Genomic DNA, 27,868 nt, shown 5'->3' with positions numbered 1-27,868 from the left:
ACAGAAGAAGATGCATAGGATCTTCTTCATTGGTTCCACATATACACAGCGAACTACTGGCAAGTTTCATTCTCGCGAGATAACTTTGAAAATTCCCATGCCCAGTAATAAATTGGGTCAGATGGAAATTTGTGGAGAAATGGTAACACTTCCTTCTCGCCGGAATCGAAGGGAAGAATTTCTTTACCGGCCTGGCATTTTTGGAACTGACATACTCTGTGTTCCACTGATGGATTGATTTGTGTCGATACACATATTTATAGTGAGATTTTTTTTGGGACTTTCACATTTTCTATGACATTAAGAAGTGTAGCAGACCGTGCGAGATCATCTGCCCTCTCATTCCCAGTGATGCCACAGTGACTTCGAACATGTGTGAAATCGATTATATATTTTTTCTTTTTAAGATCATTTATAAGACATTGTGTCTCCACCACAAGTTTTTCTGTAGAATTTATATCTTGTAGACTTTGCAAAGAAGAGAGAGAATCTGAACATATCAGCGCGCTATTATTATCGTTTCCAACACAAAATGAAATCCACTTGGTGGCAAGATTCAAGCAGAGGAGCTCGGCTTGAAAAACAGAACAGTTATTTTCTAATCTGAATTGGCGAAACAGGAGCTCATTCTCTTGCTTATAAGCAACGTAAGCGAGACCCACTTTGCCATCAATTTTACTGCCATCAGTGTAACAGATGAGATCGTACTTAGGAAAAGACTCTTCATTGTAATTTACAAGTGCGATAGCAGCTCGTGTCGCTGGGTGCGGAAGAGATGAAAAAGGTACTATACCCGAAAGGGAATTGTCATCACAATTTCTTGAAAATATGTTCTTGGCCTCGTTATTGTAGAGGATAAGGATGTCAATAGGTGTTTGCCCAGAAATAGCAAATAGTGCCTCGTAGCTAACTGAACGATATCCTCTAACAATTCTCAAAAGAAATCTCCGCTGAACTTTCAGAATATTCTTACGATTTATTTTCTTTTTCAGGGAATCACCCCAAACTCTGGAAGCATATGTAAAAATAGGAACGATGGCCTGATTGTATATTAAACACAAGACATCAGATTTCAATCCAAATGTATTCTGAGATACTCTCAAAAGGCCATTCAAAACACTTTCACATTTCCTAGAGAGGTATGTGATGTGTTTTTTCCACTGGAATTTTTTGTTGACAATGATTCCTAGATATTTCATTTCTTCAACTGCCACGCCATCCAGAGTTACATTGACTCCACCTCCATCCGGACATTTTTTATGCACCATCATAACTTTACTTTTTTCAGGATTGAATTCCATCTTGTAAGATTTGGCCCAAGAAGTAACCAGATCGAGAATTACCTGAGACGTTCCGCAAGCATCAGTAAACTTCTTCCGTTGAACAATCAAAAGCAGATCATCAGCAAAAGCAATCTTTGAGCAGTATTCGTGACTTGAAAGAACACGCAGGAGGTCATTTATTATTAGGTTCCACAGAAGGGGTCCAGATACCGATCCCTGCGGACATCCTTTTTCCGGGTAAAAGACTCGAGAAGCATTGCCTAGAGAAATTTCTGCTGAACGATTTTTCAAGAAACTTTTGACCAGCAAGTAAATGTTCTTTGGAGTTCCACCTTTCCTAAGCAGGTGCAAGATCCCAGGCCACCAAGCGTTATCAAAAGCTCCCTTGAAGTCTAAGAAACATAAAATTGTATACATCTTTTTCATCTTTCCCTTCTTTACGACATCACACAAACGCGCAGCGGCGTCCTCCGTTGAGCGCTGAGGAGTGAATCCAAACTGGTCATCACTCAGTTGACCCGTCTTCGAGAAATGCCATCTCAGACGCACAGTGAATAATTTCTCCAGGCATTTGCCCAGGCAAGACAAAAGACTGATGCATCTGATATTATTGATTTCAGTTTTAGATGTTCTGTTTTTCGGTATAGGTACTACCCTTGCTCTTTTCCACGACAGAGGAAATACGCCGAGTTGTAAGCATTTGTTGAATAAGAGATGCAATAGCGTCGGGAAAGATTGGTGGAAATGCTTAATAATGTCATTGTCAATTCCATCAGGACCCGGAGACTTCCCCAGTTTCAATTTCTTAACAACACCGTTCACCTCATCAAGCGTAAAAGGCACATCATCAGCTGTTTCGAATGGAAGTGCAGCATCGGACCGGATGGCTCTGTGAGTATCATCATCATCATTTCTCTCGTCTGGAGGAAAAGACTTATCAATGATTGCGCTGATGGACTGTCCATACGTTGCCGTGAAGACTCCCGGAGAAATTTCAATACCAGATATTTCAACGGTCCTCGAAAAGTTGTTTTTGACTGATTTGTAAATTTTTCTCCAAACATTATGAGTGTCAATATCAGAAAGAAATCTCTTCCAGGAGGTTAGTTTTGCTTCCTTTAATTTGAGGTTATAAATATATCTGGTTTCAAGGTATTTTCTCTTGTAGATATCTTTAATAAGCAGAGATTTCTCTCTTTGGAATCTTCGTCTAATGGCATTAAGCTGCTTTCTCAGGCAAGAAATTTCAGCTGTCCACCAAGGAACAATGTGTTCTCTTATTCTCTTAAACGGGATAGAATCATTTGCTGCACTGATGATTAAGTCTTGTAGTCTCTCGACTAGAACCTCCAACAGTTCAGGATCAGAACATTCTTGTAGACTTCGAACGAAATCCTTTTCAAAATGTGAACAAAAGGTTTTGAAACGGCTCCACTTTGCTCTCCTGGTGTCAAAGAGTTTCGTCATCAAAGGAGGTAGCGGATTTCTTCTATTTGAGAGAAGTATTTTAAAAGCAATCATTCTGTGATCAGACATTGAATCAATATCTGGAATGTTCCAATTTATGATTTGTCTAAGAATTTCTTGACCGACAACAGTGACATCGATGTAACTGCTTCCTTGATTACCAACAAAAGTTGGGCCAAAGTCCTCATTTACAACAACAAGATGCCATGTGCAAAAGAAGTTTGTGAGTTTGAGTCCTCGAGAATCAGTATTAGAGCTATGCCACAGATCTGATTTACTGTTGGCATCCATCCCCCAAATAAGTCGAGAAACATTTATGTTCGAGAGAGTTGAAGAGAGTTTACCGAGATCCGAATCAATGTTTTTAGCTGGTTCAAAATAATAAGAAAGAAGAGAGAAATCTATGCCTTCAACTGAAATATGTACAGTAACCATGTTGAAGTCAGTGTTACGAACATCCAGAAAAGAAAATATTTTCTTAGATCGGATGACGATGGCTGCCTTCACCACATCCGCTGACCGATGAAAATGAACTGTGTAAGAGGGAAGAAACCCCGGAAGACTGCCTGCGAAAAAATGCGGCTCTTGAATAAGAGCTATATCAATGTCATCAGATTCCATGTTTAAAATAAGTTGCTGCGTAGCTCTCTTACATTTATGCAAATTAATTTGTACAACTCGCAGACAAGATCCTGAATTCAAATTATTATTCATAATGGATTCGAGAAAGGGTAAGATTTCTCATAAAATTGTCAGTCGGACAGCAGCTGTCATATGGTTTATGATTTACATCCACACACTTGGATGGATTTTTGGTTTTTGCGTTAAAACGAATGCAGTTGGCACAAACATTTTTATTTTTCTTATCACAATCAACACTTTTGTGTTGACCAGCACAGCTAAAACATGTAAGAACACCTCTACATTCACTAGATTTATGATTGTAACCCAAACACTTGAAGCATCTATTCATCACAACAAAGTCCTCAACAGTGCACATCGACCAATCAAATCTAAGACATTTTTGTAGTATGCATCGCTTTCGGACTGCCGCAGGAACATTGACAACAACATGTCTCGAGTCATTGAACTTTTTCCCCAACACAAATCTGAACCTCGATTCTTTGCTGTCACTGTCAGAGGAACATATTTCCGGATTTTGGTCAAACATTACTTGGACTAGCTCTTCATCACTGACAGAATTCGGCACATACTTGACCAAGATCGATGGTTGTCTGCCCCTCGGTATTTCTGAGACCAAGTTGGAACATCTTTTCGTCAAGGCCTCGCGGAGCTTATTTCTGTCATTTTCGGAAACACATTTAATCACAACTTTATCATTTTGAATTTTTCTCAGTCCTTGGATTCCAATCCCCATCTCTCTCGGATTTATTTGGTCTTTGATAAGTTTTTTGACCTCGTCCGAAGAGCATTTCTGGCCCTCAATTGAACTGACAAATAAATCGCATGTTTGTGACGATCGTTGGTCTTGTTTTTCTAAAGGCGCGATAGATGGCGGCACAGTGCACACCTGAGCGTAGGTACGACTCTCAACGGCCTTGAGAAGGGACTCTTCACAAGCCTTGCGAAAATTAGCAGACTTTAATCGCTCAAAATTAATGGTAATCAAGCTTTTCAACTCACTTAAAGCATTCCTTCCATCTTCCCTTGTTTGATTATTCATATTACACTTCGATAACAATGCGTTTTCAATCGTCTGAAACAACTGTTTACAAGAGGCATGAAAACTGGCGTCTTCATCGTTAGCCGCCATATTGCCCAGACCCTATCTTATCTATTGTAAGTTCTGATATTGTCTGTTGCAGAGAGTGCTTTTGGCGGAACTCAGTTTTACGATTTCTTGGAAAAGGAGTAAAAGAAAAATAGCCAAAACCTGGTTATATAGATGCTGAATATGCCATTTGGTTATCATTGTGAGTATCAACGGCTGTGAATGCAATGGCTCCACGCGAACTTCATACTTTAAAATCAAAAACTGAAATTTTCAAAAAACTAGAATCAGGAAAACTCAGAGTAAACTCGCTGAAGAATATGGAGTTGAATGGAACCCATTTTAACATTTGCTGAAAATTAGGGAAATTTTTTTTTTTTTTTTTTCAGCATTTGAACCTTATGAACCAAACAGCAAACGCATAAGAAATCAGAATTCAGTGATGTAGAGGAAGCAACTCTTTTGGGGTTTAAATCCCACGATCTCACTCAATCCCATTATCAGGACCAATAATTCAAGGAAAGCAAAAGATTTCGCAAAAAAATCTCAATCGAAGAAATTAGGAATTATCCTAAGTATGAAAAATTTTTACAGAAAATTACAGACAAAAATTTGTGGATGTTAGAATGGACGCAAAAATTTCTGTTTTAGATGCAATTGAAATGATTGATTCTGCATGGGACTCAGGCACGAGTGCCACAATTCGGAACTGCTTCCGTCATGTTGGTTTTTGTTCTGAGTCTTTGGAGAACGATTATTTCTCCAAAGAAAATTAATTAATTAAAATAAAAATATTATTTCTCCTGAAGATTCCTCCCAGATTAAGTGTGAAGAAAGCATAAATAGCACTATGGGTGATTATATCGACGATGAATTTGTGAGTATTGACTCTGATCTTCTAACTTCAGGACTTTTAGCAGAATTCAATATTCTAAAATCAATCACCCAAAGCAAGTGCTTCATGTTTCGAAAAATAGAATCAGTAAGTTCAGATGAAGAAGTATCTGTGCACCATCTCTCCATGATGCACTAAAAACTCTAGATGTGATACGTCACTTCCTACACAGTCAGGAAAAAGCTGTCTTAGTTATCTAAAATGAAATATTATTTTGTTCACTGGTACACAGCCCCCCGATCACATGAAAACAAAAATTCTAATTCCAAAATTAGATGGATGCTAAAGGATTTAAAATCAACTGATATTCATACTTCAAAATTAGACATTCTAGACACCTGAATGATCAATATTAATAGAACTATATCAAGAGCAATATTATTTTTTTGTCAAAAATCCAAAGTAACCCAAGAAGTAAGTTTATAAATTTCAGACACGAAAAAATTGACGATACTCAAATATCGGAAAATAATTGTCTATTATTGTACCTCTATCAAAAATGTGTGAATTATGAACTCAATTTTTGGCACAAGTTCATTTAGAAAATTCTGCCTGGATTAAAAAAAATAAAATGCAGTATAATTCATGAAAGCATAAAGGGTTAGGATGGCATGCAAATTTCCGAAAAATATTGATCCATCAAACGGATACTAAAGGATTGAGGTGCCACTCAGTATAATGCGCAATATAGGCAACTCGAGACATTGTTTTGCCACATAAGCTGCACCAGTAAAAAAACTCTCAGCAGTGTTCAACTCTTTCTCACCGCTCGGCGTGGGGGAATTTTCGGCTACTGGTTCTGCGGAGTGATGTCGTTCAACAGTTCATCAATTTCTAATGCTGACCAGTTTGCAAAATAGGCAGGAAAACGTCAATATTAAGTGATTCGTTAAAAAATCATATTCTTAGAAGCAGAAACGTATAATCGTATTAATTTGCTAAAATCATACTAAATATGACAAAATCGTAATGATTGGCAGGTATGCACAACATTTGGTTTTCCAATCCCATCCCTGCTTTCATATTTCCTATTACAAAAGGGAGGGTTTCTCTCTTTTCTCCCTCTTTATACTCGGGGAAGCTTCCTCTTATTTTTCTAGGCTATTCATCACCATGGGGAATGCCTATTTTCAGAAAGATCATTCCTTCAGAGAAAAAAAATAAGGACTTTTTCAGGAGTGGCTGCAAAAAGTAAGGAGTTATAAGGGCCCTTCCAGAGGAAAATGAAAAGTTATGATTTTTTAAGGAGTTTTTAAGGATGTACAAACCCTGTTCTAGAATATTGTCTTCTTCGAAAAGTCCTGAAGTTACCAAATCAGAGTCAATGTTCGCAAATTCATTCTCAATAGAACCATCTGTAGCTCTATTTATGCTTTCTCTACACATAATCTGAGAGGAATCCTCGGAGGAATTATCGGTTTCCAAAGACTCAGAACTAAAACCAACATGACGGATACCCCTGTTCAGAATCATGGCACCCGTGACTGACTTCCATGCAGAATCAATCATTTCAATGGCATCTAAAACAGAAATTTCTGCTTCCATTCCAACATCCAAAAATTCGCAATTTTTTTTTGGTTTGCAATGTTCTGCAAAAAGTTTTCATACTCAGGATAATTCCTTAATTCATTGGTTGTGAAAGTGCTGTTAAATTAGGTGGTAAAAAGCATAATTTGATTGCTGAAAGGTCCGTTATTTTTGAATGGATAGTGCAATTATCCAAAATAAATATAACTTCCAAAAATAAATAAAATAAATAGATAAATAATAATTTAAAAAAAAAATAAACAAAACGTCCATCATCTCTCACTTGAAAATTTTCTATCTAGCTTCCTCAACCATTGCTCGAAAATCTCTGATGCCATCCATGTCTTTTTGTTGAAATCATAGTTCACAGTAGAGATGTAAAATTCTCGCGAATAATCTTTCGGGAGGAATAATCGCTCTGGTAGGACTACTATTATAAATAACTTGAGAATATTCTTATAAGTTCTTGATGATAATACTCTCCTGTTATTTATAATATAGTTACATATAATATCCTTGAGAATATTCTATGGAAGGACTATGGAGAGAGTATTATCAAGAATATATGTAATAACATGTATTATAATAAATAATCTCAATAAATAACTTGAGAATAATTATTATTTTTGATAAGAATATTCTCTCTTAAATTATAATAGTAGTCCTTTGAGAGAATATTCTCTTTCCCCGTCTGTCTTCCCGTCAAGAAGATAAGTATAGTCCTCCTACCACGAGATGAGATTTGGCTACGGCACGTCATGTCACGTCAAACGATTATATTTTATCCTAGAAGGACATGCCAATCATGAAAGCTCAGTCACTGATGAACTTTTCTCAATGTGCAATCGTTTTACCAAAAAAAAAATTGAATAAAATCATCCGACGTGACGTGACATGACGCAGCGAAAATTCATCTCGTGGTCGGCGGACTATATATTGAAGTTTGTAGACCACAATATTAAAGTTTGAAAGCAAGAAAATTAAACCAACAGGGCTGAATTTCACAACTTTTTAAAGAAACGTGAGTGATACAGAATTTAAGTGTATGTGCACTGAAGAAAACAACAGTTCTGTATCTTAGAATGAAGGTGATTATATAAGAATAGCTTCCTTTATCAATCAACTTTGATCTAATTTCTTTTGTTTTGAACTTATTTCTGAAAATTTAATCTAATTTTAAAATATTTTAAGGTCTTAATCTAAAGGTTTCTAAAATGTTTATAACCAAACTTTTAAAACCTCTCATCATTACCTGGAGAATATTCTGAGAATATTCTCGAACTAAAAGTTGTCATTGGGGGTAATTACACCGAAAATTGTTTTGTTGTAAATGTTTCAGACAATGAAAACTGATTTATATTTCACAATATAAACAAAATTAGTAAAAAATGTAAATTATTTAAAAGAAAAATGAATATTCTCGATTATTCTACAATTTTTACATCCAGGAGAATATTCTTATCTAACATCTCTAATCCACAGGAAGAGTTGCATCATTTTTAAAGCACTGCAGGTTTTTTGATTTCCCGATAACTAACGGTTTCAATTTTACAGAACCATCTGAGTTTGCTGCAAAAGAACTGTCAAACGATTTTTGTATTTTTTACCTGCTTCACACTTTTCTCTTTTGAAGGCAATAGTTTGGTTAGGCAAAAGGCATAAAAATAAATCAATCTCACCACAATTAAACACATCTGCATCTTTATAACCTTCCATCATTGGTTTGAGAATATCATTTTCCTAATGTTCAACAGTTTCTTGAGATGCAGATATACTCTCTCCACAAACTTTCCTAAAAACAATGCCATAGCGCTCTTTGAATCGGATCAATCATCCACTGCTTGCAGTGAAATCACCTTAAGACTTTTTGTGAAATCCTTTGCTTTGTCTAGAATTATTGGTCCTAATAATGGAATTGAGTGAGATCGAGCAGATTTGAACCACAAAAGAGTTGCTTCTGCTGTATTGGTGAAGCCTGATTTTCTTACTTTTGCGTTTTCTACTTGGTTCATAAGAAGATTCAAATGCTGAAAAAATTCTTTATTTATTTTTAGCAAATGTTAAAATAGTATTGAGTGCCACTCCATACTCTTTGGTGAGTTCACTCTGAGATTTACCCGATTCTAGCTTTTTTTCAAAATTTCAATTTTTGATTCTAAGTTAGAGTATGACGTTTGCGTGGAGCCACTGCATTCATGGCTGCCGATACTCATGATGAAAACTAAAAACTAAATGACATATTCAGCATCTAACCAGGCTTTAGCACTTTTTTACCCCCTTTCCAAGAAATTATAAAACAAGCAACATAAAAAACCAATCAACCAAACAAACACACACACACTAACTAACTAACAAAATTCCCAATAGATACAATTTTCATTCCTATTTGATGTTGACAATACTCACTTTTTTGACAGTGAAAATAATTTTGAATGAAAGACCTTCACTGAAAATGCCACCAAAATGATAAGCTGGCCATCAGAGGTTTCAAACATTCATTCTTCATATATACAGTCCCCAACGAATAAAAGGGGCACATCATAGAGGACTAAACAATAGATTGTTGAAATACCCACAATGTCGAAAAATTCTTAGATCATGTAACCTATGGGTAATTGTAAAAACCAGTTGTGGTGAAGGAAGAAAAATTGTAGTTGACTAAAGTGGAGTTAAGCCAAACATGCACAGTTAGAGTTTTCCTTACATTGAAAGGAAATTAGTATTGTGCTAATCAAGGGAATGATAGATGTCAAGTTATCTGGATAGTTGAGTTATCCAAGTGTTGAGTTATTGAGATTCCACTGCACTGTAGTAAACATATAGACAAAGAAATATTTTATATATACAAATAGTGTTCACAAACTTTTTAAAAAAATTAGAGGGGCTGGTAGTACCTATTAAGATGAACCATATTTACAACAAAACTTATGATAGCAATCAGAGGCAGATTTGACTGTCGGCGCAGCGGGTTCCCAACTTCTGAAGGGGCCTCAAAAACCCCAACTTTAGTTTTTCTAAGGGGTATTTTCTTCTGCACACACCCTCAACTGATGTTAATCTGCTTCTGGTCACAACCCACTCAGAAAAGTGAAACCTAGAAACACGTCCAACAAGCACAAGTATTTCCGACACTATTTTTGCCCTGCCACAGAGAGGGACATGTGGTTTTTGTATTTTCTCAGAGGATTGCAGTTATTAGTCCTATTATAAATATTGTTTGATTTGATGGTTGTCTACTATCACCCCTCAAATTTTTTTCTTATCATTTCACAAACATCCTGTACATAAAGAACTAACCCATCTAACAGCCTACACTGACTTAAGCTATAGGTTTTTAATCATTAAGGTGACATTGTGAGTAGTCTATCAGGTATGTATATGCAGAGGAAAAACAGCATACCTGAAACGGTTATATTATTTCTATGGAACAGAATTTTAAAGGGAAAAACTCAAACATTTTATTTTTAAACTACCTACAATAGTTATTTTTAGCAGATGCATGCCAACAGAATGAATGTCATGGACAAAGCTTTAATTATATTATAATTTCTATCAGCTGGTAAAATAATTAAAATAGGGTTCTGCTATTTTTTATTATTCTTAAAAAAAATCAACATGTTCTGTTGTAAGCTTCCCCCCGATTTATTATCTAACTGCATCTTTCCAAAGATTGATGCCTGGCAGTCAAGTGGTTAGCATATGCTAGTCTTTGGTTGTGCAGGCCTGTATTTGAATCCTGATTTGGGTGTAGATGCCTACAAACATTAAAGAATTCTCTGGATAGGTTGCACAGGTGTCTTGGGAAAATGTAAATAACTCATTATTAAGTTATTAACTGCTTTTTTGTGCACAATAAGCAAAAAAAAAGAAAAAAGAATTGAAATGTACAATTTTTTGGTGAAACAAGGTGGCACTAACCTTTGTAGATTCTACCTAAGCCTCTGAAGTCCATCTGATCAGAACAATTGAATACAACAACATATTTTCCAAGAGCTTTGCCCATATCTTTCGTTGTTTCTGTTTTGCCTGTTCCAGCAGGTCCTGCAGGAGCTCCTCCCATACTCATGCCTAATGCTTGAGCAAGTGTAATATAACATCTAAGAAATAAAAAAATTATACTGAATTTAATTGATGTTTTTTAAATAAAGGACTGTTATTACGTTAATAAAACTAATGAAAACTAATTTTTTTTGTTCAAATCCTCATATGCACTGATTTAGTTCATAGATTTCAAGACAATTTAATACATATTCATAGAACATCATGGAATTTAAATTTGTACTTGTTTTATGATGTAGTACAAAAACAATCTAATTCAAAATTGATTCCAACAGCAAAGTCTTGAACATACAGGTTGGGTGAAAAATCCTGAACACATTTTAAAACCTAATAAAAAAAACTGACATAAAATGGTGCGGTTTGCACTAAAACACTTGCGATGGCCCCTAGAATGTTTTTTTAAATAAATTTAAAAAAGTTCAAATTTTCACTTGCAATTGGCATTATATCATGAAAAACTTGATGTTTTTACATAAAATACAATGCAAACAATGCATAACTAATAATTTATGACTTTCACCTATTCAGATGTAAACTGAGCTATAAAAGATGCTCATAATGAAATGTGGTACTTTTATGTATCAATGAACGTGAAAAACAACATTTACACACTGTATGTGTTGAATTTTATGTGTTATGTGGAGTATTTCGCGATACAGCATCATTTTGAATGTGAAAACGTGAACTTTTTTATTTATCAAAAAAAACTCCAGGCCATGATAAGTATTTTAGTGCAAAGTACACCTTTTTTATGTCAGGCGATTTTTTATTAATTTTCAAAAAAATAAGTCCAAGTCTGGGACTTTTTGCCAATCCTGCATTATTACAACTATCCACATGATGAGGTGCTGTGCATGGAGAACATTGTACAGTTGCTGCTCAATTTTAAATAATGGTTCTCTGGTTGCATGCATTACGTGACCAGATTCACCTTGTGGATCTTTAGCAAGATATCAAAGTGTTTCCATAAAGATGGACTTATCATGGTTCCTTTATTTTGAAACTTGAATTATTTCGACAATTCCCTAAAACAGGCAACAATGTCAAAAACTATAACATCATCAATAGATAAAACTATAAAATAAATAGATATATCATAATCATAAATTGATAAATTGTGACAAACATTCAGGTCCCATACAATATGCCAGGGATGGCCAACCTTTTTTCAAGCTGTCTCACAATTAAGACTATTTTCAACGTGCATGTCACTCTCAGAATTTTAACTGCAGACAACACATTTCATTTCCCAGTATGATTCACTGCCTTGTTTTTATCAAAATGTCACTTTTTTTTAAACAAAAAAAATGTTTTTATTTGTGAATCTTAAATCCCATAATTACAATGCAGGCTATGTATATATATATCAATGGAATTTCATTTTACTTACATCAGTTGCCCCCCCCCCTCCCATTTCTAATAAACTTTGTGAGAGGGCTGAACTCCTGAAAATTTATCGACTTACATGAATGCAAGCGCAGACTTTAATTCCATACATATGGAACATTCAGCAACAATGGCCTTCAACCTCCAAAATATTATCTTTATTGTTAGCATCTCTGGAGGCCTGCCATATTAAATATAGGTTTGGTCAGAGGCAGCTCTAATGCGCCCAGAAGGTGTGCCACTCTAAAAGAAGAGTCAAATCTGGGGATGATGAAAAAAATAATAATTGGAAATTTTTTTTAATGTTTTCTCTTTAAGTTCAAACTATGAATGCACTGGAAATACATGAGTGAAAATTTTGTCTCAGGCTGCTCCGGGTTTGGTAGCCTTCAAGACATTTCTCATTTATAAGAAATAGATTGTTAAAAAATGTCAGAGAATATCAACAATCAGAGAACTTTTTCAAGAAAAAAGCCCTTGTGTGCCAGCCGTGGGTTGGCCATCCCTGCAGTATGCTATTTCTCTGAAAATTTTCACCATTTACAGATTTCTGATTTTATGAACTAATTGTTCAAGTTGTGATTTGAGTTGGAAAAAAATAAGTGTTGACTGTAAATATAACTCAATCTATGCTGTATTTTATTTATATATAGAGCATTTCCAACATTTGTTTATCAAAATTTGAGAAATGTTACCTTTTTTGGTCAACATTATGAAACATATGGTATAAAAAACTATTCTATAAATTCACAGAATTAAAATATGGGGAAAAACCATTTCTACCTATCTGTCAGAGGAGTGATTACTAATCGATCTGTACATCCAAGATATTCATTCTGGTAAATAAAATCAACATCTGTTATTTTCACAATGCATTCATTGTCTTCAATGTTGTAGTAAAACCGAGCTTGCTTAAGCCATTCAAAGTCTGTAGGTGTTCTAATCTTCATTCTAACCTACATGTAAAACAAAAAACTTAATTTTCTTGCTGTGTTTACCAAAACTTATTCAGTTATAATTAAAGCTCATACACATTACCAACCCTGTTAGGAGTTGTTTCAGATTCAAATTGTTCAAACAAAAATACAGGGTGGTCCAGAAGTTTGGACTTGTTATTAAAAAAAAGCTTCTAAAGATAGAGAGAAATGGCTCAAAGAATTTAAAAGAGAAGATACAAATTTTATTTTATACTTACTAAAAAATTTCTACACGTGCACACTTTTAGTGACACAGAGGATGTGTGGATTTTAGTCACACACAAGTCTATATACCATTTTCTTGTCATGTTATTTGTAACATGGATGTTACAAAGAATGGAAGTAAAAAAATTTTTTTTGACTTATTGATTTATTATTCAATTAAATTTAATGGTTTTTTATTTCTGTTGGGCTGTTGCCACTATGCTTTTTAAATGAATTTGTGGATTTTTTTTTTCACACCTGGAATAGCATTAAATCCTAGGTGCTCCTAGGTTCTGGATGTTTTGGAAAAAATATACATAAAAAACTGTTGCTTAAAAGATAGAGACAAACAGCTAAAAGCATTTTAAAAAGAGGGTTTCAAAGTTGTTTTTATTTCTATCCATTTCATTTCCATTCTGTGTAACACGCATGCTATAGATAACATGGCAAGAAAAGCAATATAGGATGGTCAACCTCTCTGTCACTAAAGGTGTGCATATTTGCACATCTATAAATTTTATAGTAAGTCAAAAAAAAAAACCACTTTGAAACCTTCTCTTTTAAATTCTTTAAGCCATTCATCTTCATTTTTAACAGTTTTTTTAAATTTTTTTTTCAAAACATAAAGTATAAGATAAATAATAATAATAATAAGATGAAGGTAAGTTGAACCTCTTAAAAATTTTGAAATGGTCCAAAAAAATATTTCTAAGCAAGAACAGTTAAAAGAATGGCAATGTGTAAGAGTTATTTGTCTCACTGATTACTCTGTCCTTTATGTTACTAAAATTTCAAGTGCTACACTCACTACATTTACAAATTCAACGACAGATTTTCATCATCCCACCTTTAAGAAAGAAACTTTGCTATGCATGGAATGATTTTGCGGCGGGGTGGCAAGACTCCATATTCTCCAAAGGTTGTTTTATGTGCTTGAGGATTGCATCAAATGCAGGAGATAAAAACCAAGGCAATGAAACTTAATTATTTATTAATAGCAATTAACTAACATAATTTGTTAACGATTAACAAAGTTAAAAACATTTAAAGTTGTAGTTATAAAAACGTGCTAGCAACATCCAACCAGCAGAAGGTTAGGTATAGAAAAGTCCCTAAAGAATTGTGACGATCTTCACTTTATAGTCAAAGACAGAGGTATAGCATGCGCTGCTACAATTTAAAGCTATAGACAAGGTGAAGATTAGACAGTTGGTTCACAAGCAGCAGAATCCGTTATGAAATAAAGAATATACAAAGATGTAAATCATACATAATGAAATTTCAGTAATATAGTAAAGAATGGAAACAAAGTTAAAAAATTTATCTTTTCTATGCTTTAAACTGAATTTCTGCAGGGTATTTTTTTCATTTTTGTCTAGTTCAAAGAAAGAACAAAAGAAACTTGACTAGACAAATAAAAGCAATAGTATCATTAAATTATATTTTAGAAAATAAAACAATCAGTTCATAGATTTAATTCATAAAATATATCCAGAGTGAAAACCCATTCACATACCAGGTCATCGAAAATATCCTTTTGATGCACATGAATAGTAATAAGGGTTTCATATTTCACTCGCTCGAAAAATGTAAGATCTTCAGTTGTTTTATCAATTAGTTTTCTAAGTATTTTATCAAATTTGAAAGCAGTTTGAGCCATGATCTTCTTACGGGAGCGAGCAAAAGTGAGAGCATCTTCACCATCTCTTGTCCAAATTATTTGGATACCAAGGAGAGACACCTATAAAAAACATTACAATGCACCTGAATCCATTCATGATTACACATATTCATTAGGTCACATGAAGCAAATGTAATTAGGTGGGAGAAAGGAAGATTTCATCAGAAGATAACACACTACTACATGAAAAAAAAAAAAAAAAACCGTTTTCTCACTATTTTTGATTTTTTATGCCAAATCACTTATTCAATATAAAGCAATATTAGAAGTGAGAAAGTTATTATAGTAGTTTGAAAATTAGATTAAATTTTTAGTTTCAGCAATACATGCAAAACAGTTAAAATAAAGTACAGAACCTCATTATAACGGACAGTTAAAAAAATTGTAATAATAATGATGGGTGATTATTTTTATTTCAAGAGATAAAATAAGCATTAGACATTTCCAAGCAAGCAATTAAACGTCGATAGTTATGTTATTTTGCGTAACCATGGATGTGCTTCATGACTCATACTGTTCGCAGTCAGAAAAATTAAGATTACCGCAGTGTGTACGTACACATCTTTTTCAATTCAACCTATGTTAAAGGCTGTTTTATTTGATATATAATAAACACTTTTTATAGCAAACTACTGCACTTTTTTCATTGATGTACACCTTTTTGCACCACACCACTGTAAGAATTATTTGTTATAAATTGGACTTTCATTAAAATGGAAAACCTTTAGCCCCCTCATTAAGCTGCTATAATGAGGTTCTACTGTAGTAAACTTATCACTCTATAAATCAGCCAGTAAGAATTTCAAAATTGGAATTGTAAAAATCCAAAACATTCATCCTATGGGGAGGGGGGAACCATTCTATATAAATAACACTAAATACGATGAAACTATACGTATATCTATGTAATTATTTTTAGGACGTAAGGTACCATAATTTTGATTTCATCAAAAAATAAAAATAAAAACTAAATTACGACAATAACATTAATATCTAATTCTAATAGTTTCATAAATTCTAAATATTCCACAAAATGTATTCTTCCAATGAGCTGTCTAAATAAGATTTAAAAAAAAAAACAACTACACTTTATTTATCAAATTATCCAAGAAAATTCACATGAATTTGTATCACCTGAGCAATATATTTTTGGATGAAGCTGATTAGGTCGAACTCTTCAGCATTCACATCAATATATGCTTGTCTGATGACAACATTGAGTGATGATTGCTGAACTCTAAGCAGCTCACCTAGCCAATTTTCTACATTGCCTTCAGCCATAACATGTTCAGTGAGCTGTAAAAATAAACAATTTTTATTGGAAAGCTAAATGAATAAACTTAATTTCTAAACATATTGATGCTCACACATGTCCAAAATTTAAAGAATAACTAAATTCTAAAAGGTTTAAGCTATGTGTTCCAAAGAAATAACACATATAGCAACTCAAATAATATTGTAGACATCCAGTAATTTCAATTCACATGAAATTTGCTGACTTTTGTTTATAGAAGTCATGTAATAGCCCTGAAATATGAGGGTTGTTCAGAAATTAAAGATACATTGCTATAGGCAGAAAGGTAATGTTTCATTTGTACATTGGTACTGCCTATTTTGAACATGATTCCTTGGCTTTTCTTTTGTGATTTTTTGTCATTGTTATGCTGAGTCTGGTTGAAATAGCAAATGTTTACAATTGCAGGATTCCAAATTCAGTCATTTGGGTATTGAGCTCTGCCATATACTTTTCCTCAAATGTAAACTTCCAACAAATATTCTCAAACAACCTGTTTCTGTTTATAAGAACTGAATTAGAAAAAAATGAATGGAATGGAGCTGTAAATTCTCTGGAAAGGTAGGACTGATTTTTATAAATCCAAGCAACAATCATCATGAATGAATGAACGCCAGAACTTTGCCACTGGACTTATCCTGTTGCCGAGATCTCTTCCAGCCCAGCTTCGTGGCAGGGTCTGGAACACTTTATTTAGTGTCAAAAAAAAAAAAAAACATACAAACTTTTTTACAACATATTTTCCCCGGACAATTGGGTACTGTCGCGATTAACAAATTTTGTGGTGATTACAGACGAGATGGGATTAGGAGTTGGAGAAGTTTCGGGGTTTAGTTAAGATGAATGTACACATATTAGGATGGAGGTATGTTTTAAAAGCAATTGGGCTCCCCCCCCCCCCATGCCATCTCATCTGTTATCTTACACTTGCCATATTATATACACAGGATACAAAAAGAAAAAGAAATGAGAATCTTATTGTGAAATAATATATATATATATATATATATATATATATTCATCGGAGTGAGTCATCTCGCTTAACACCTTATTGGTGAGCAACAATCATCAGCAATGGTGCAGCACTCATTACCCAAAATCCAAGAAATTCTAAATTTGATTTAAACAAAAAGGGGGGGGGGAAATGTTTTGGGATGCAATTTCTGTTTTTTAGAACAGAAAAGGCATTTTTATGAATGATTTCATACAGGGGTGGTAAGGGATGAATCTATTTTTTGAGAAATTTTTGGAGCAGTTAAATATTGCCTTTGTGGTGATTGAGTGGTCATAGTGATGGGCTCGTGAGGACCCAAGTTCAAACTCCACTATAGTGGTGGTACACTAAAGTTGTGGTTCCAAAATTTGAGGCGTGAATGCAAGCGAATGTCTCTGTCAAAAAGTCTCATCACAGAGAGCAACAGGCCTATAATGGTACAACTATTCAATCATTACACTCATTCAATCATTCACTCACCGTGAGTCACGGTGAGAAAAATCGATGGCAGATGACAGCACTACACATAAAAAGAATTGCAAAGAAACAAACTTCACATTAGGATCATAACACATTCATGCACAGCTTACAGCATAGGCCCGTGTCTCCTTCTACCACCTGCTTACATCATTGAGAGAAAGCAGCGGGCCGCTATGATCTGGTTAGGAGTAGTAGTTAAATATATGATTTGGAACTAGAAAATATAGGTTTTGGAGCAGAGATGTATAAATTAGAGCAACAAAATTAATTAAAAAGTATAAAAAAAAAATCAATGAATACATGCAACAAAATATTTAGGACTGAAAACTATAAAAAAACAAAGAAAATCCAAAACAAATTCTTATCCTACCGAGCCTAGGGCGACCACCGATAGACGGCACCTTCATTTCCCCCCCAAACTCCACTGGTTGAAAATTGCTGTATGGCTATATATGACCAGAGTTGGTGTATGGTATAGTACTTTAAAGTACAGTGATATCTCGGCTAACCAACGCTGAGGCTTAAGAATTTATCGGCTAACAAAGTTTTTTTTCATGATTTTCTGCCTGGGCTAACAAACATTTTTGTAAATATGGGTGGAGAATAATGGTTTTATGGGGAAAGTCTATGATTTCAGAACACACATTCTTTTAGTGCAAAACTCTCGGCATCAAATTGAACAATCCAAACATTATAAAATCTTATCTTTTCAACCTGTATGTGTCATACACAGAAATGAGCTAGTCAAAACACAAATGAATGGGGGATACCTGCAAACTCAACTACGTTTTGCCAACACTAGCTTTAGTAGAAATAAAGTCCTGCAACTTCCCTTACATACTGGTACATCCCGTTTTTAACTCTTGTAACGTCCCTTACATACATTTTTGGTGTTGGTGTTTTCAAGGATACACTTGTAAAAATTACATTTTGTAAAAGTACTTTTACAAAATGTTCCCTAATAAATGCATAAAACAAATTATCACGTTCTTTGATGGCAAAATAAATAAATGTTCATTATCATGTATTACTCAACATATTTGAGCTGGAATTTTTCATTTTTATTGTAAGGGTATAGTGCCGACGAAACTTTCTAGTACCAGGTAAATTAACTCGTTGAGTACTAAAATATTATTTCATTTTTTCATAATGTAGTAGAGAAAGGGTTTAAAGTAAATGTGAGGGTGTGATAGAAAAGCAGCCTGACAAATACGTTCACTTATGACTCTTAATCTAGAAAAATAATATATGCCACAGACAACATAAGGTGTTTTTGCTTGTTAAAACATAATGAACAAAAACACTGAACCATACTTACAGGAATCTCATCACCTTCTTTAGATATTACATGTGTGATTTCATTGTAGTTATCTTTGTCAAATCTAACATTGTACACATTCTCGAAAACTCCAGGTAGGTGACGCTAAAAAACATAATAGCAAAAACTGCTTTAAGAATGAAATTTTTTCCACACCTTATTTTAATTTTTAGTTTAAAAACTTTTCAATCAACTTGATAGCTACGTACACAATTTTGAAAACAGTGCTCATTGAACTCCACTTGGGAAAGTAGATGGTATAATAAATTTTTCCATAAATCCCTATCATTTGATGACCTCCATATAGGAGAAAAAAATAATGACCCTGTATGTAGAGTGACCTATTAACTACTTAATTGTGAAATATGTTTTGAAAAATTCATAAAAAAATGGAAATCTATTTTCCCTGTTCAGTTCTGCGCCTTATATAAATGAAAAAACTCAATCTGCCTTTAAGGTGAAAAGAAAAAAAAACTTTTCTTGTCACAAAAAATTATGTAATCACAAATATTGTATTCTCAAGTTGCCCAAACCAATTGGAGTGACACAGCTAAGTGATTAAGCAAAGTGATCACTTTGATGGGGGCTGCAGTGGAGGAAGTTATCGAAACACAGCAAGACCATGCTGATATCTGACTAGATTTATTACATAATTAACATTAAATTAAATAATAATAACAAGTATATGATGAGTTACATGGTGTACATCACAGCAGTAATCACATTCGACTCGCGACAATTCTTAATATTCTTCAAGGTGGTTATGGCACTAGCTGCACACACTCATTGATATGCAGATTAGTCGGGAGTGTTGCCAGATCACAACACCCCCTTCCCCCTATGTGACAAAGTCCTTTAATCACTTCGGACGGACGATTGTCCTTTTGGGTCTCTCGCTTGACACACTCATTATAGGAGAGTCTGGAACCACTGGATCAGGAACTGTCTTGACAATTTCTGCAGGTGTGACAGGTTCAGGAATATCATCTTGGGGAATAGCTGATTTTTCTTCAAGCACTGTTGATTTTTTAGCTGAATTTCCATTTGAAGGTTCCATGGCAGATGCACGTTGCAACATCTGGTCTATATGCTGCCTGACCAGATTGTCATTCTCTGTAACTGCACGGTACGACACAGGACCTGTTGGTTCAGACACAGTTGCAGGAACCCACTTTGGAACCTGTCCGTAATTTTGCATGAACACTGGTTCATTGGCAACAAAAGTTCTGGAAAAACGATTTCTGTTTTTCTTAGATGCATCAATTTCCTTTTTTTCTTTCCTCTCAGAAGTCAGGTCTAGATGTAGGTTATCCAAGGCAGTCTTTAGTCGTCTTTCCATGAGCAAATCGACAGGACTTGCACCAATGGATGTTATCGGAGTCGCATGCTGTTGAAGCAAGAAACTTGCCAATCTTTTAATTCATGTTCCACTCATGATGTGTCGAAGGGAATCTTTGACAGTCTGCACAGTTTGTTCAGCTTGACCATTATTGGAAGGCTTTCTGGGAGAAATCAGCACTCATTGTATGGCATTTCGTAGAAAAAAAAAAGGTTAAACTCTGAAGAAACAAGCTGGCCTCCATTGTCAGAGACAATGACATCTGGGCTAATGTGAGTCGCAAAGATCTCTAGAAGAACATCAATGGTTGCACAAGCCAATGTGGAATGCATATGACGCACTTCCACCCATTTCGAGAATGCATCAACAATGATGAAGAACTGCTGTCCTTGGAATGGACCTGCAAAGTCCACGTGCAAACGAGACCACGGTTTGCTTAGAATCTCCCATGGATGTACAGGAGCTCTGAGAGGGGAAAGATGAGTCTGTTGACAGATACTTCAACGTTTTACGATGCGATCTATGTTGTCAGATTCCTTGCCACCATACATAGGAATGAGCTAGAGCTTTCATTCTCCCTATTCCTGGGTGGCTGAGGTGCAAGGCGTGCAACACACAGGATCTCCCGAAGACTGGTATGACCACATGATTGCCTCACAAAAGACAATTTCTATGGACAGACAATTCATTCTTTTGTAAAAAAAAATGAAAATTGTCTGAAATTGCAAATCTGGTTTTTCATTTGGTCAACCCAGGACCTAGTTGAGTACTCTTGATAGTACTGGATCATGTAAAGTCATTTTAGAAATTTCTTTAGCATGTAAAGGAGAGTCTTCTAATTCCTTAGTGAAAAAGACTTATAAAGAAGGAATACTAAGATTTCCAATTTCTCTGGGTAATCTACTAAGGGAATCTGCATTTGGGATATTTTCCCCAGCCTTTGAATAATTCATATGCATTCAATAAAATACACCTCAATAAAATATACCTCAGCATACGAGGTGATATAATATCTGTGGTAGGTTTATTTTTTGTGGAAATCCCTAAGAGAGGTTGATGATCTATAATTATGGAAAATTTACGTCCATTTAAAAAATGGTGAAATTTTTTAACTCCAAAAATAATTCCCAACGCTTCGTTATCAATCTGGGCATAATTTCTTTCTGTAGGTGAGAGTGTTCTAGAAGCGAAGGCACTAGGAGCTTCATGACCATCAGGAAAAACGTGATTCAATACAGCCCCAACACCATATGAAGATGCATCACATACCAAGGTGACAGGCAATTTCTCATCAAAAGGAACGAGCACATCCTCTGATGTCAGAAGTTTTTAAGGATTCAAAAGAGTCATTATGAATTTTACGTCATTCAAATTTGGTACCCTTATCCAATAACCAATGCATGACCTCTGCTCTGGTTGCTTTATCTTTTAAAAACTATTGTGGAAGTTTATAAGTCCTAACAAGGCTTGAAGCTGTGCTTCATTTTTGGTTACTGGACACCTATGAATAGCTTCAACCTTAGATTTCGATGGATGGATACCATTCCCATCAATGAAATGACCAAGAAATTCAACCTCTCTTACACCGAAATGACGTGTTTTTATTAGCCCTCAATCCAAATGACCTCAACTGATCGAAAACCTGCTCTAGTCTTTCAGCTAATTGCTTCTCAGAGCATGCCCAGACTAGTACATTATCGAAATAATGGACGACTACCTCTAAATTTGAAAACAAATTCTCAATCAAATTTTGAAATATGCTCGGGGCTACATTGATTCCAAATTGAGGATGCTTCACCTTGAATGCACCCTTATGCATAATGATCATTTTTTGTGCTCCTCATCCATGGGAAGATGCAAATAAGCCTGGGCTAAGTCGATCTTCGCATAATAACCACCCCCTTTCAGATTTGAAAGCAGCTGATTTACAGCAGGAATTGGATAAGGATGAGCGTTCATGGCTTTATTTAAGGTGGCTTGTAGTCCCTGCACAATTGTATGTCACTCGATTTAATTATGCGCACAACAGGAGTCAACCACTTGGGATTCGAAAAATTTCCTTAATAACCCAATCTTTCAAGAGCTTAATTAGAGCATTTTTAATTTTGGGTCACACTGCTAAAGGCACATTACGAGGTTTAAAGAGAATGGGTGGAAAATTCGAATAGAGAGGCAAAGAAACTAGAGGGTCCGTGTAGGTGCCTAGATCTTCTTCAAGAACATCTTTGCACTTAAAAAGTACTTGATCAATTAATCCCCCTTTTATCTCATTTATGCCAGTGAAAATCCCAAAATATTAGTGCACTGAAATCTTGAAACCAGCAATTCAAGTTTCACCCAGCAAAAATTATACTTGACTTCAACCTCACATTTTTTCGATAAAGAAAATCCTTTTTTTTTTTAAATCTCTCAAACTACTGGTTGTTTTACAATGCATAGTTTCTCTGGATTTCGGATAAAGGTTCTTGAAAGTAAAATTTGAAATAATGGAGCAATAACTACCTGAATCAACCTCTATTTGTAATTTTTTATCCTTAACATTAATGAATATATTTTGCTTAAAAGGAGAATTAGTTCGGAATTTACAATCCGATCAATTATGACTATCGCCGTAACCGAAACAAACCAGTTTTTTTCCCGACTTTTGTTTTGAACCCCCAGTTCTACTCCGAGATAAATTTTTCTGAATTTTTTTTTTTTTTTGGGCGATTTTGTCTGACATAATCGACACAACCTGTAGTCTCGGATGAATTCTGAAAGTGGATATGACTAGACTGAAAATCTGCTGTTTTGGCCGCAACAGCAATGGAAACGGCACTTTCTAAAGTCAATTTAGACTTGGCGAAGAGTTTCTTTTGAACATTGCTGTCCTTCATGTAGTCATGCTACAGACAAATTGGTCCCTCAAACGTTTGGACAACGTATCTCCAAAATTGCACTCCTCAGCGAGTTCAGTAACACATAGGCATTAACACTTTCGTGTTTACTCTGAACTTGTTTATGAAATTTGAAATGTCGAAAAATTTCAATGATTTTGGGCAAAACTAATTTTGGAGAAAACTTAAAATTTCATCAAAAGGGATATCCTAGACCTCTCTCAGAGAAACCGAGGTCCGAATTACACCCAATGTCTTAATGCCGCAAATAACCAACAAAGTGGCACACTTCCTCGGATCGTCTATGTAATTTGTCTCACGAAAAAATTTTATTTGCTTCGCATAAAGTCCAACAGAATTTGGATCGGAAATATCAAATTCCTGAATCGATCCAACACTACCCATTTCAAGGAAAATAGGAAGAAGAATTCAAAAATTCACTAAAATTCTAAAAAATTTTTTTTTGGTATAAATACGATTCGGAAAAAATAGTAAAACTAAAAATAGTGTATAATATAATTACCTAAATATTTCAAAAAAATAATAGGGACTCATCTTATATGCATACCAGCGTCCAAAACAACCCAGGGAAGCACAGCGAAAATGCATCAAAATCAGTTCGGCAACACAAAAACTTTGACGATCGGAACATTGCAAACTAAATCACGAATTCCATTCACTTGAACAACGTGGATCAACAAACCATATTTAGATGACCTTGGGAAGTCATTGCCGATCGCGAGCAGTAGCACGAACTTCAGAGAAAATCGGCATTTTCAACCAATAATGTAAACGAGGGTTTATCTGTATAGAATTTCCGATGATCCGATCCCATTTACGTCGCCACAAATGTAATGGGGGAAATTATCAAAACACAGCAAGACCATGCTGATATCTGACTAGATTTATTACATGATTAAAATTAGATTAAATAATGATAACAAGTATGTGATGAGTTACATAGTGTAGTAGCAGTAGTAGTGATCACATTTGACTCGTGACAATATATATGCTTCAAGGAGGGCATGGCACTAGTCGCGCACACTCGTTGATATGCAGATTATTCGGGAGTGTTGCTAGATCACAACAGGCCCCCCGTCTATTAAAGTATTAAGGAGCAGTAAACAAAATTTTCCATTATTCAAATAAGTTCAGTCTTGAAAATTAATTTAATTAATATTTTTATAATCTTAATTTACCTTAACAAACATAAATTGTGGCATTTCATAAAAGCCCAGATGGGGTCAGAAAAATATTAGAGGAAAAAAGGTTTAAGAGTATCATTCTTTAGAAAAAAAAAAATTAATTTTATGGAATGAAATAATAGAAACTTTGTCAGCAGTCCTATCTTAGGACAGGTAACAGAAGTGATTTCAATATTTGAACACGTGGCACCAGAGAAAAAGAGTAATTAGAATAACCCCTTATAAATTGATAAATTATACTGAGCTGCATCATACATTACATACATTATACAGGGTGTATAGATAACAGGGCCAATGACATCATACTGGCGATCCATTAATCCTAGAGGCATACTTCCAATCAGAAAAAGTATCCAAATAACGTGTAGTACTCAGATGTGTTGTTCATGTTTCAAGGGGTTGTATAGTTATTGAAATAAAAAAAAATTAATTTTTTATACAGTCTGTGTGCCCAAAAATCAAATTAGAAAGTCGTTACCCTGTCTCTTCTGACTCTAACTAAAAAATTCTGTGTCTTTAGAGATGTTTTAAGTGAGAGGAGGAAAGTTATTTTGTGCAATGATACTGCTTGTTCACAAATAACAGATCTTTAGGCAATCAATACATGCTTTTACCACCTAATTCGGAATTTATTCTCAATATGAAAACTTTTAATAGAAAATTGAAGACCTGAATATTTTAAAAATTCATATAGACGATGGAATTTTTGAATTTTTCAACCATGTACACTGAGGTATTAAAATTCGAAAAACTGAGGAAAATTTGGGAAAAAACGGAGGAAAATGAGGGTAAAATGAGGTTTTCCTGCATTTAATGCTGTTTTTCCCCAACTTGCATCTGTTTATCTGTTTCTGGGATTGAAATATCTCAGCCAATATTGCACTTAGAAATATGAAACACATTTTTTGTTGACATCAGGAAAGACAGGTACAGGACATCAGGAAAGACATCAGTAAGAACAGCTTCCTAATTGGGTTTTCGGGCAAATCGGGACTGTATAAAAAAGTTGGTTTTTTTATTTTAATAACTAAATACAATCCCTTGTAATATGAATGGCATATCTGAGTACTACTAGACACTATTTGGATACTTTTTCTAATTGAAAGTATGCCTTTAGGATCAACGGTTTACCAGCAAGTTGCCATATGCCCTGTTACCTATGTGTGTGCGCGCGCACGCACGCACACACACACACACACACATCATACATTACATACCTGAATTGTATGTGAATCACTGGCTTGGCCCAGAATTTCCAATAATGCAGGATCAGAAATGAAGAAGAATCTGGGGAAAATTCTTCGTTTACTTTCGAGATATCTAAAATATAAAAGAAAACAAATCCTCCCTAAAAATTATACTCTTTCCTCTCTTGTGTATAACATTCTTAATATGAAGAGGGGGGGGGGGAACCCAAAACTAACTTCAAAGGTTCTTCTGTGAGTGAGCCCATTGTATACAACTGAAACTCGATAAATTGACGATCCCCCCCAGTAACTTGACATTCATTATTCCAATGGTTGGCACAATACTAGATTCAACAAGGAAAAACCTTTCTAACTTGACACATTATGACCACATCCTCCTTAAGTTGACTATGAATGATTTATACTGCATTATCACAACTCATTCACCTCCACCTCCACATTTTTTGGTAGTGTTCCCATTATTCCTCTGTTTGGAACCTGAAAACTCAACTTGTGGACTATGAAAACCACAGACAAATGTGAATGATGACTGAATTTTTTGAATGAGAGATGGCAGAGAAAGATAGATAGAAATGTTTAAGTGAGAGAACAAAAGTTATTTTGTATAATAGCACTGCTTATTCACAAATAACATCTTCCGGCAATCAATACATGCTTTTTCCACCTAATTCGGAATTTATTCTAAATACGAAAACTTTTCATAGAAAATTACAGATCTAAATATTTTATGAATTTTAAGAAATTAAGATGGAATTTTTGAATTTTTCAACCATACACAGGTAGGTACATACATAAACAATTTTTAAAAATGGTTAAAGGCAAAATGAGATAAAACCCCACACTAACTTGTCATCCGCTTGAGTCTGCATGTTTTTTGATCCCATTGGGATGTTAATTCATCAAGGTTCCACTTTAGCGCATGCTTCTGCTTAATGCCATTTGCCAAGAATTTTCTGCATAATTCCGACTACTAGGTACGTTGAGTAAAGTCATGATGCTATGTAATATATATACAGTCATAGCCCGATTTAATAAACATTGATTCAAAGAATTCCTCGATTTAGCTATTTTTTTCTGAAATTCTAGTGAAAATAGTGGTCCCAATCCCTATTTAATGAATAAGAAACCTTGATATAATAAGTATATTTTCAACTATCCAACATTTTTTTCTTATTTCTCGTCACTCAAACCCACAATCCCAAATTTCACTTCCCAGGAATTGACCTTCAGCCCTTCTTTAGATATAAACAAAAAGGGGGAATAGGAATCCCTTTCTTTTTGAGTGAAGGAGATAATGAAGTCATTCAGAACATATGTGAGAAGGTTTCGGAAATCAGTATCACCAATATCATAAATTTTGTACTGTCCGCATGTTTGGATATTAAGTACAAAATAAATAAATTATATTTCAAATTAGTGCTCTGTCTTGACAAGTATCCCAAAGTATAACAATTCATCTGAAGAGGAAAATGCTTTTAGTACTGAAAAAAATGACAATTTTCACAGAATTTAATAAAAATGTGGGGACGTATCATATTTATTCTTATGTTTATGTACTTTTTTCCCTTAATTGTTGTCAGTAAAAAGTTGTAACAGCAACTCCCAAAGTAAGAAGCTTCTACAATTTGCTGTTTCAAGTGTGCTTATGCCCCTGATCAATTTTACGCCAATTTAAAAATTTCCTTGATGTAATGAATAAAATTGTTGATTTCGTCTGATTGGTTAAACCAGGGTTCAGCTGTATGTGTATATATATATATTTTTTTTCAACAACATCTCTCTCACTTGTTCAGCAATTTATGCGATGGCTGAAATATTGGAACAACCAAGGCTGTGAAATTCTTTTCAGAAGAAAACAACAAGAAAAGTAATGCTTGAAACAGCTTACAAGGAAGCTGCTCTAGGAAAACACAAGTTTATTAGTGGTTGTTTAGCTTTGGGAA

General features: G+C 34.6%; 1 protein-coding gene across 1 annotated transcript in view; it reads right to left on the bottom strand.

Moving 5' to 3' along the window:
- LOC149078585 (dynein axonemal heavy chain 8-like) overlaps positions 1-27,868 on the bottom strand; it is a 294,865-nt gene that overhangs the window by 163,504 nt on the left and 103,493 nt on the right. Inside the window, exons 34-39 of the mRNA XM_089241134.1 lie at positions 25,935-26,037; positions 19,298-19,402; positions 16,346-16,507; positions 15,047-15,271; positions 13,133-13,305; positions 10,823-11,001 (exon numbers count right to left, since the gene is read on the bottom strand). Of these exons, the coding sequence (XP_089097260.1) occupies positions 10,823-11,001; positions 13,133-13,305; positions 15,047-15,271; positions 16,346-16,507; positions 19,298-19,402; positions 25,935-26,037 (947 nt within the window). The remainder of the gene's footprint in view (positions 1-10,822; positions 11,002-13,132; positions 13,306-15,046; positions 15,272-16,345; positions 16,508-19,297; positions 19,403-25,934; positions 26,038-27,868) is intronic.

Source organism: Pholcus phalangioides, unplaced genomic scaffold, assembly GCF_987345545.1.
Source record: "Pholcus phalangioides strain wild (caught in Gottingen) unplaced genomic scaffold, Ppha-v1.0 ptg000013l_1, whole genome shotgun sequence".
Lineage (NCBI taxonomy): Eukaryota > Metazoa > Arthropoda > Arachnida > Araneae > Pholcidae > Pholcus > Pholcus phalangioides.
Note: the sequence above shows the minus strand (reverse complement) of the source record. Positions and strands in the feature narration are given on the sequence as shown.